Source organism: Carica papaya, chromosome 3 (genome assembly GCF_054855325.1).
Source record: "Carica papaya isolate Zhongbai chromosome 3, ASM5485532v1, whole genome shotgun sequence".
NCBI classification, from domain to species: domain Eukaryota; kingdom Viridiplantae; phylum Streptophyta; class Magnoliopsida; order Brassicales; family Caricaceae; genus Carica; species Carica papaya.
The window spans coordinates 12,866,427-12,877,162 of NC_142311.1; the positions used below are offsets into that span (position 1 = coordinate 12,866,427).

Consider the following 10,736-nt stretch of genomic DNA (forward strand, 5'->3'; position numbering starts at 1 on the left):
ACAACTAACCATCTACTAACTACCACACATGTTACCAGCTACCATAGATTTCCACCAAACACCTGTCTCTCTCTCTCTCTCTCTCTCAAATTTATTACATTAAATGCATTAAGGAAAGATTATATTGAATGTCATCTTTCATTGTAGGATATTTTTAATTTATAAAAAAAGAATAATTTTTTTTTTTATTTATAAAAAAAAGTAGTTTTTGTTATACCAAGTTTCCTACAGAATTCCTCAAAAAATCATTTTGGGAAATGCAAATACATAAAATCATCAATAAAAACCAAAATTCAATATAACTCGGATGGATGAGGCTCTGTCTCTGTCTCTTCCTCTTATTTGAAGAAAACACACCGCTTAACTAAAAGCCAAGTATGTAAATGATTGACATGTTTAACTTATTTGAAGCTTTCATTTTCTACCACCCCAGCCTCCAATAAAACAAGCAACTATAATGTTAATAGGAAGAATAAAAAAGACTAGTATAACATAGGCAAATTGATCAATCAAATTACACACACTACATATATTTTGTCTCCTGGAGTATTTACAAGTAAATGTGTTTTCACAACCGAGACAACTGTATATCTCTCTTCATGGCTTAATATCACCGGAGGCGTTTTTCTTACAAAAGAATGAACAAATGGGAGATATACAGCTTGCCAAGTCCCAACCCCCTACACCTATACTCTGCCATATATTACGTTTACCAAAAAAGTATGAAGATATACGGTTATCAACAATAGTGAGAAGAGACAAGAAAAGCTATTACCATCAAACTCTGTTAGCCTACCCTTGAAGCTCTGCTCTTATGGCTCAAGGGCAGCTTCCAGTTGAACCTTCTGGCTTCTGGACAAAATTCCGGTACTTGAAGAATAAGAAAGTCACATCCATGAGATGTAACTTCATGGGGAAATATTAGGCTTCAACTGTTTTGCCTGATAATTGTGTGCCCTCTTGCCTGAACTGCCATAGACATGGATCGCAGTCGGTTTGTTATCTCTGTAAATGAGGGTCTACACTCGGGATCAGGTGACCAGCACTGCTCCATCAGCTTTCTCCACTCAGGATCACAGCGTTCTGGAATAGGAGGTCGAAGTGTGTTTTTCACAATCCCCCCTTCAGTTAAGAGATCACCACACATGACAACATAATTTCAGATAAAAGAAACAAAAGTTTGCAGACATGTCGAAGTAGCAACAGTAACAAGGAAAATGCGCAAACAGAAAGAAGGAGAAGATTAATGATCACAAGAGCGAGGCTAGAAGGAGAAGATCAATGATCACAAGAGCGAGGCTAGCAGATATTCACAACAAACTAAAAATCAGCGAAGCCTCTTAGTTACTTAATAGAGAGGGCCAAAAGCATCATTTTAAGTGAATTTATCTCCAAAAGGAAATCTCGTAGGGACATACAAATCCTGACAAACTCTACATTAACATTGAATTATGGTTCAAACTGTAACTCTATGAAATAAAAACAAGAACATGATATAAATATAGTGGAAAATTGAATGGATAACACTCTAATTCCAATCAAAATTCCATGTCTAATTCAATTGTTGTCTATTTCTTGATAGTTAAGAATACAATTATCACCTAGAACCCTTGGAAATATCAGATTAAAAGTTTGCCAACTGGTTTGCATATAACAGGCTCTCACAAACAGAATAAACAACTATGATATTTCAAATTACCAAGTTTCCGATGTAGTTGAGTTTCTAAAAGGTTCTGGCAGTTTATTTTTTTGAGAGAAATGGTTCTGGTCCTTTCTTTCTTCTGAGAGAAATGGTTCTAGCAGTTTATTATGATGAACTGTAAGCCTTCTTTATCAGGATCCTAAATTTTGAACCAAAAATGAAAACATATCCAGCTACTCTTCCTCCCCAAAAGAATCCTAAAAGAATGGGAGAAAGAATTATACTGCTTAAGCTAAAAACAAAGAGATATCCTAGATTAGCTGGTAACAGCAGTTTTCCTTTATCTCGTTATGGGTCTTTGAAAATTTTTGGAAGAGACAAATTCGGGTTGCATTGTCTGTTAAAAGAATATGTCTTACAGTTTTCATTTTCTATATATACACTGGTAGATGTGCTTATATACATATATATATATATAACTCTACATATAAGTAAACAGCAGTTTTCCATCATCTGGTTATGGGTCATTTGCAAATTTAAGAAAGATTAAGGTCTCATTTTCTGATAAAAAAATATATTCTTCAGTTTTCATTTTCTATATATACACTGGTATGTGTTCATATACATATATATGTAACTATACATATAAGTTATAGATTTATATATAGGTATATATAAATATACATTTGCAGGTACATATGTATGTATTGAGATCCAAGTGTTGTTCACATGTATATATATATAAATATTTTATTTATTTATACATGCATATAAATAGAAAATAGTATATATACTTGTATTTGCAAGTACATATTTGCATGCACATTTTTATAAAATATACTCTTTAATTCAGTGACTTAATATAATTTATAAAAGGGGAAGAAAAAAATATAGAGCAGTGTTAAGTGTTAACATCTAACAAAACTATGACAACAGTCTTACCAATTATTGCACCACAATGCATATCTTCGTAAGGTTCCTCTCCAGTCAAGATTTCCCACAGCGAAATTCCAAAGGAGAAAACATCAACCTACCAAAATGAAATATGATATTGACAATTGTTTTAATCTAAATAGCTCTCTTTTTTTCCCCTCAAATGAGGAAAACATATTAAGGTAGGTTCATCTAACCTTCTCGGAAACCCGGCTACTGCTACCATTCAACAGTTCTGGTGCCATCCAAGGTAGGGTTCCTCGCACTCCACCAGAAACCAAAGTATTGCGTTTGATTCTTGATAATCCAAAATCTCCAACCTGCAGAAGAATATTTCAAAAACCATACTTGAGGACGAGAACATCAAAGAACTTAACTGGAATCACAGGTGAATTTGCCGGTAAAAGATCAGCAACACGATAGTGCATCATCAAATAATGATTGCACTATCAAAATTATTTTTTCCCGATGTCTACTTTCTTTTGGCTACTTAATGCTGGTTTTTTCCTAAAATTTCAACTAAAATTGGCTACTTAAAGGCAACCACATGGCTGCTTTCCCAAAATAATAATTCTGTTTTAATTGAAAATAGAAAAGATAACTGATAGAATTTTTATAAATTTCCAAATCTACTCATTATTTTCTAAAAGAATTACATGGATATATAAATTAATCTAATATTCTCAAAAGGAAAAGGTTAAAGCCTTTCCATTATTTTTCCTGCCTATTCTCTGCTAACCTAAAAGCCACTTTCTCCTTGCCTTTTCACTTTTGTCAATAGAGGATTCCTGTGTTAAGACACATGCTTCAAATTAAGACCGCCAGGAAAAATTTGGAATGTGTATGGACAAAAAGATATATTTCTAATGATTAGTAGGAGTTGGTAAGACAGATTTTTCTTTGAATGCAATTTAGTCATGTTATTCCCACAGGTCACAGCATTTTCAAAAGCATTATCAATATACGCTAATATTTGGTGAAGTGACTTCTATAGCACTTCATTGGAACAAATTACTAATTGCATGCTTGATGATAACAAACAACAACTTCTAACGAAAACAACTAGAAAGAAACCTTTTTAACAAAAGCTTGTACCTTCTCCTCTCAAAACGAAAAACAACCAAACCCAAGCCTAAGGTTTCCAGCCTAATTACAGAAACAGATTCAAAGGGAAGTTTGGCTGTGCTCCTAAACAAATGCTGCTACAGGTATTTTGTGGAATATCTCATTTTATATTGCTAAGTGTTTAAAGCTCCTTTCAGCCTTGTTCGGGCTTCAAAATCACTAAAAACATCAAAATATCAAATGTTTCTCTTTGCTACTTCACGAAATAAGTTTAAATAGATTGATATATAGTTATCACCTTGCATATTGGTCGCTGTGGATCCCTAAGATTAACAAGCAAATTGTCGCATTTTAAATCAAAATGGACAATGTTTTTTGAGTGCAAGTATTCCATCCCGAAAGCTGCATCCATGGCAATTATAAGCTTTTTGCGATAATCAAGTGATCTGCATAAGAATCCGAAATCCATTAAATTCATAAAAGAGATTGAAGAAATTATACAGTAGTAAGAGGTAAAATTACCTGTCCTTAACTAGGACATGCCTAAGTGAACCGTTCACCATGTATTCAGTAACAGTTGCCAATGTTCCCCCAGCTCCATCTGGAACTACCCCATAGAATGCAACCACATTTGGATGATGAAGATTTGAAAGGATCTGCGCCTCTCTCCAAAAGTCTTTTGTCTGTTGCAACCATTTAAATGATCACAAGCTTCATATGTCAATTATACTGCGGAAAAATAAGTCTAATCATGATAAAGGAGACTATCATAACTGTCTCAAAGGATAATCATGATTGGAGCAAGTATTTCGGTCTCTCCTCAGTTTTCATTTGAAATACCAATTATTCCCATGAGAGTTCTATAGGAAAAGAGAACTGTAGGATTAAAGGGCATGTCTGAATTTCAACTTGTTTCAAAAAAGTCAAATTCATGTTTCCTATTCCTCCTTCTTAGGTAAGTTTTACAACCATCTGTCATTTTTGGCACCATCCAGAAAGCAAAGAACGCAGGTGAATCTTCCTGCTGTCTTAATTAAAGTCACTGTATCGAAAAACATGTGGTAACAATAAAAATCAAGCAGCCATGTTTTAACCATCACTAGGCACTAAGATGCTGACAAAACTATATGACAACAAATTATCCATGATGACGAGAATTTTTACAAAATTAAAGAAAAAAATCCAGCAAAGTGCCATGTTTATCCTAGAGATAAGATCAACTCTTCCAGATGTTCTCTTTATCTTATTTAGTTGAAATATTTAACGAATTATTTTTCTATTTCTTATTTTATTGTACTAATGGAATTCACTTGACAAATAGAAGCTAAAGAACTATCACAAATCAATGCACTTATATAGCTTCCTAGATTTTTTCTTGTTCTTTTTTTCTTGTTTTTCCACAGGGGCGACACAGTTTCTACTGGAACTAAAATTATGCTAACTTGATCCCTTGTTAGACTAAATAAATAATAAAATTGTGCTAGAATTATGTGTAGATAAACCTCTCAAGAAAGCAGTTGCATTGAAAAATGATGTAGCTTCCTCACATACATAATCCATGAAAAAGGAAAGGAATGAGTTGGAAACCTACCAAGCGGTCTTGCTCTGATGATCTACCAGCAAAGCAGCTTTTTTTAAGTCTCTTTATAGCAACATCTGTTCCCCGCCATTTTCCATGATAAACAGTACCATATGTACCAGATCCTAACTCTCGTAGTTCCTCAAGATCGGCATTCTTTATGATCTGCATATCAGCATCTAAAAATTCTGTTTCAAATGAACTAATTCTAAGAAGAAATGAGAAACCAAGCGCTAATATCGAGTATAAGTTATTTCATCTTCTATTATACTTTTTTGATAACTGATGAACATTCACCAAAAGTGCTAAGAGAAATAAGAGCAGTCCTGTCATCATTTGGTGAAGAAAGAAAAAGCTTAGTTTGAGAAATATATTTAAAAAGAAATATTGAAAATAGTCTCTTACAAAGAGGCGAATAGAAATGTGGACTCACAAAAGCCTCGAATACCACTTAAGAGGACTCAAACTTCAAATTCGTTAGATTCGGCAGTACTAGAATGACAGTGGATGGCAAAAAATATAGAACGGGCAATAATTTCACATACTACAAGAAAGAAAAAAAACCAGTTCATTCATCTCTTTATTTCTTTCTTTTTTTTTTTTTTTGCTTTCAGTTAATAAATAAGAATGCACTAGATGATAATTGATGTCTTTCTAACACTATGCAACAAACTGCAGCTCCTTATTTGTTGGTTAAAGTCGGGTCAAGTATTCACTATTTTATATCCACATTTATTCGACCGCTCAGACAAGGCTTCATAACGTGATGTGAGCTATCCTTGTAAGGCCTGAACTCCAAATTTACATGCAGCAAAAGCTGGCTAGCCATTAGACATACGGAAAATCCAAGTGCAGCTTAACTGTGCTTACTGAAGCAATTAAAGCCAACGCAATAAAGTCCATAGTGTAATCACTCACTTTTTCAGATAATTCAACTATTGAGATTTGGAGCAGTTAAAGGTTCAACTCTAATGGCTAATAATACCATGCTCGTCAACATGACTAACAATTCCCTTAAGATATATGTTGTAGCACAAGGCAACAAGTTAAAGGTGACACAACATTTCAAATCAGCACATTAAACTTTCTGAGGCATGACAGTAAATGGTATTGCTAGAAGAGGTAATAATAAAACCTGCAAGCCATAAATGCTGGCCTCCATCTCAGCAATCATCGCGTCACTAAAAGGGGCCTCCTTATTTCGATCATCAGTGTTGTCATCCTATACAAAAGTGAGACAAGAACTAGAAGCGGAAACATAATCTATATAAACTAATGTTGAGAATCAACTTAACCATATCTCACCTCAGACTCAGATTCTGGAACCATATTCCCTGACTCTGGTGCAACAGGGAACATGAAATCAGTGCTGCTCGTATCCACAAGGCGAGCAACTGGTGATTGAGAATTAACATCACTGCTGGTCATATCCACACGTGGAACAACTGCTGATGAAGATTCAATCTCAGAAACAAAGCTATTTAGATTTTCAGCACTAGCTACTGACTCCAGAAGGATTTTATTTGCATGCATGTGTAGGGTCTTTTCTGCACCTAACATAGCATCTCCAGCATCTGACTTCTTATAATGAGCAGGTCCTGCAAAGCCCAAAGCCTCGACCATTTGAACAGGATTATGTATAAGGTCATTGTCAATGATTGAAGATTCTTTGGATGGATTCTGCATTTCAAGAAGAAAGATTCTCTTCTGTGGGTCTGAGCTGGGACAACCATCATTTTGAACGGCAGGAAGAGATGAATCGGTGGACCTCATTGGTGCAGGTCTTTCAAGATCCATATCGTTTTGACTAGCAACAGGTTTTTCAAATCCTTGAGAAACTTGGCTACTTGGTGACCCATCCATAAAATCAACCAGAGGATTTTTCTCATAGGAGCCTTTTTTGGTACTTGATAATAAACCTCCAACTTCAAAATTCCAGGTCAATGAAGGATCACTTCCTTGTGCCCTACTCAAAGAGCAAGGCAGTTTAGTTGCAGTTTTCGCTGCTTCAAATTTTGGGAAGTTTTCCAGTACATTACCAAAAGGTTTGAAATCGGTTAACAATGAAACAGGCACCTTATCCCCCAAGACATGAATATTTTGTCTCAAGGTATCAACACTGGGAGTTGATGCCTGGTTGCTTACAGCAGACATCTCATTCTTGTATTCCACATTGGTATCTGGTGATCTCCCAGAAACATTTCCGCCTTGGTGAAAATTGATTTCATCACCATTATTCCTTGTGTCCAATTCCAGAGCATTTTTATCACAATGGTTTGGTATCACCAAATTAGATTTGCTTACATGATTTTGAGCTCCTTGATATCCATTGTTGATGTCATGTGTATCCTTATGGAAGGGCTCATTCTTGCACGATAATCCTGAATATTGAGAGCCATATAAGCTAGGTTGTCTTCTTTCTGATGTAGTAGACTCAATATCCTGCATATTCTTTTGACATCCAGGGTTGACAAGATTAATATTATCATGGAGATGAATTGGCTTTCCTTGCAATGCACTCGAGACAATCAATGGATGTACCTGCGTCTTCACAAGGTTAGAAGGTGAAGATGGACTTGCTCCTTGTGAACAGTAAGCAGACTGCCTTCCTTGCTGCTCCAGCTTAGAATCAGAATATGAATATGGTATCCCATGATGACAATCGATTAAATTGGTAGATCCAGATAACAGATCCATTGGGTCTTCTGGGCATGAGAAAGGTTTTCCAGATTGGAGTGCCCCATCATTATGCATAAGCCTTTTGCAGGAGAACCCATCAAAGCTGTTATGACTATGATCAACTGTTGAAGTAGTCCTAAATGCGTTACCAAAATCATAATCGAAAAATCCTGAACCATGAGCTTGGCCTTGTTCACTGGGCTCAACTTTTTTGTTAAGATGCTCATTATTCATCAAGGTTATAATCCCTTGTGAGAGTTGTTTGTAACCAGTGGTGTCAATACTGCAGTTGCCAGATGGTAATTGAGCAGTAGTGAAGGACCTGCTGCTCTCAGCACTGGAGTTATTGCCATGCACCTGTTTATGAAGACCTGTGGAATCTCTGTGCTGACAGGTAATTGGCGAAACAGGTGGTGATTGAGTACTAGAACTGGTCATGTGCTGGAATCCATTGAATTGAGTAGGATGGGCATTGAAACCCACCTTAGTCTCCAGAGGGACCGCATGAGTTGGAGAGCTTTTATGTGGACTTGGATTACAATCAAAATTAGTCAACAGCTGACTTGCTTCACTTGCCAAGTGCAGAAACCCAGAATTTTCCCTAGGACTAGAATCTACTATGCCATTCACGGCAACAACATATTGGTAATCAGGATTAGTCTGCTGCATAGTGATTGCCTCAAAGGAAGAAATATTTTCAGAGTCACTAGAAGGAACCAAAAATAAACGCAATCTTTGAGAACCCCCGACATTCTCAAGTCCATGGTATTCCTCTATCATATTCTGGAGATCCTCATCAGAAGAGACAGATATAAGAGCATCAAGCTCCTCTCCTGGAAGCTGGTACTTGATTGAGTGAGGTTGCTTGCAAATACCAGAAGTTTTTTTCACAAGTTCTTCCCAGGAAATATTCTTTCTGATTGAAATGATGCGTGTTTCCCCCCCTACATATCTGAGTTTACCATCACCAGGCCTGGGCAATATCTTTCCACCAAAGCTGCAGAGAAATTTCATCTTTGCACATTGAAGTCCATCTAGAACTCCAATTTCATTACAGTGGTTGGGATGAGCATACTCTGAGGCAGAAATGAGGGGGGATGCTGGTTCCCAACCAGCCCCTCGATCACAATTCAATTCGCCAAAAGCTTTCCTTGACACAAGTCCAGCATCACCGTCTTCATTGTGGTATGCATTTAGTTTACTAGCATAAGCCCCCATTTCGTTCTCTTTGATAGACCCTTTTGCAGAAGCAAAGTCAGAAATGTCAGATGGACAATCAGAATTCATCCTCTTCAACCCAAGAATTCGAGCAAGATCCTCATACCCCATGTGGTGATTCTGATTATAATTATGTGCAGGCCTATTTTGGCAACTCTCAGGGGCAACATGAATTCCTCTGGCAGCAACACGATCCTGAAGAAATTCCATGGAAAATTCCTCACCTGTCTGCACAGAAACATTATTGTTTGAATTTCTTCCTGTCTTTGAATAAGTAGATGTTGAGTCTTGTTGCATGTGCTGACCAGACAGGCCAGGTGCCTCACTAGCCATGATGTAGCCCTAGTTCTTGGCCTTGTTTAGGTGCTTAACAAATGGAGCTCAGCGCCTTGAGGTGTTCTTTTGCAATGCGATCTCGTAGCAGTGACCGTCCCCATAAATTCTACTATAGATTTTCCCAAGTCCCAGTGATCAAGTTATTGAGCTCAACGGGTTCAATCATCAACAAAACGGATATATTTCAGCAGATTTGATCAAATATATATACTGTTCGTAAAACTCTCGGACCTTATGAAGCGTAAAGAAACAAACAAACCAGAGCCTCTCCTCCATCCATCACCATACCAGCAATCATAACATGGCAGATCCGAGAAGAAAAGGTATATAAATCAACCTAAAAATATATGATCTTCTATCAACATTTTGTGCACAAAACCTAAAATAGATTTAAAAAAAAAAAAAAAGGGGAACCATCAATATTGAATTTCCACATGGTATTATCAAAAAACTCAAAACTGAAATAGGTTGATCTCCATCAAAATAAAAATAAAACCAAACGAAGAACGAAATTTCCAGTCACAAAGAGTGTACCTACACGTTTCGTGTCTCGCAATTCTCTGTTTTTGTGCTCATGAGCCATCAACAATGGGTGTACAGAAGAATCCGATGGTAGTTACACGTGATTAAATAAACCAACTGTAACACGAAAAAAAAAAATAATAATAATAATGAAGAGGAGAATTTTGGATTGTGATGGGGAAAATTGAAAATGGTGAGCAGGGAGGCAGAGAAAGAGAGTGGAGGAAAAGGAGAAAGCGTGGCTTGCGCCTGCAGGTGTTTATGATATCAGGCATGGGGAGAGCGACATTGCCGAGAATTAAGCGGCATCGAGACAGCAATTAAATTTTGTTTTGTTTTTTTAATCTTGTCGTTAAACTCTAATTAGTTAAATAATTACTGCATAAACAACTTAAAATTAAATTATTCTATTTTTAAGGAATAAAATTAAATGTTATTATTTTTTTAAAAAAATGTCATAATTTGCAAAGAATTTTACCTCATAAGATTTTAGATTTTTTAAAGGAAAAGATGAAGATTAAAATGAAATAATATTATTTATTTCTCTATTGAAATTCAATTTGTTTTAACGTATAGGAAACTGAAAAATTAAAACAGTGAGAGAGAGATTTAAAGAAAAATAACATAAACCCCGAAATTTGGTATGATAACAAAAATTATCTAATTTTTAAAATTGATCAGAAAATTGTTTATTTTATAAACTATTTACCCATTTTGGTTATTATTATTTAATTTTATAATTATTTAACAGCAATAATAAAA

At 35.8% G+C, this 10,736-nt stretch overlaps 1 protein-coding gene across 5 annotated transcripts; it reads right to left on the reverse strand.

The window, feature by feature from the left end:
- Nucleotides 1-501: 501 nt before the first annotated feature.
- Nucleotides 502-10,259, reverse strand: LOC110821722 (kinase superfamily with octicosapeptide/Phox/Bem1p domain-containing protein). Of its 5 annotated transcripts, none has more exons than XM_022051647.2 (9): nt 9,991-10,259; nt 6,525-9,789; nt 6,355-6,441; nt 5,232-5,384; nt 4,163-4,323; nt 3,939-4,086; nt 2,773-2,895; nt 2,585-2,672; nt 502-1,122 (listed from the first exon to the last, which is right to left on the reverse strand). In XM_022051647.2, the coding sequence occupies exons 2-9, from the start codon at nt 9,447-9,449 to the stop codon at nt 929-931; spliced, it is 3,879 nt and encodes a 1,292-aa protein (XP_021907339.2). In that variant the 5' UTR covers nt 9,450-9,789; nt 9,991-10,259; the 3' UTR covers nt 502-928. The 5 variants fall into 5 exon arrangements, with proteins under 5 accessions (XP_021907339.2, XP_021907336.2, XP_021907338.2 ...); XM_022051644.2 differs by having other exon boundaries at nt 6,525-9,831; XM_022051646.2 differs by having other exon boundaries at nt 9,987-10,259.
- Nucleotides 10,260-10,736: the final 477 nt, after the last annotated feature.

Bases quoted from the DNA above. Each gene is read 5' to 3' on its own strand.
- LOC110821722 (XM_022051647.2), bottom strand. From the start codon at position 9,449: ATGGCTAGTGAGGCACCTGGCCTGTCTGGTCAGCACATGCAACAAGAC. The intron at 2,673-2,772 runs GTTAGATGAACC...TCATTTTGGTAG, and splicing joins GTAGCCGGGTTTCCGAGAAG to GTTGATGTTTTCTCCTTTGG. The intron at 1,123-2,584 runs GTAAGACTGTTG...TCTTAACTGAAG, and splicing joins GCATTGTGGTGCAATAATTG to GGGGGATTGTGAAAAACACA.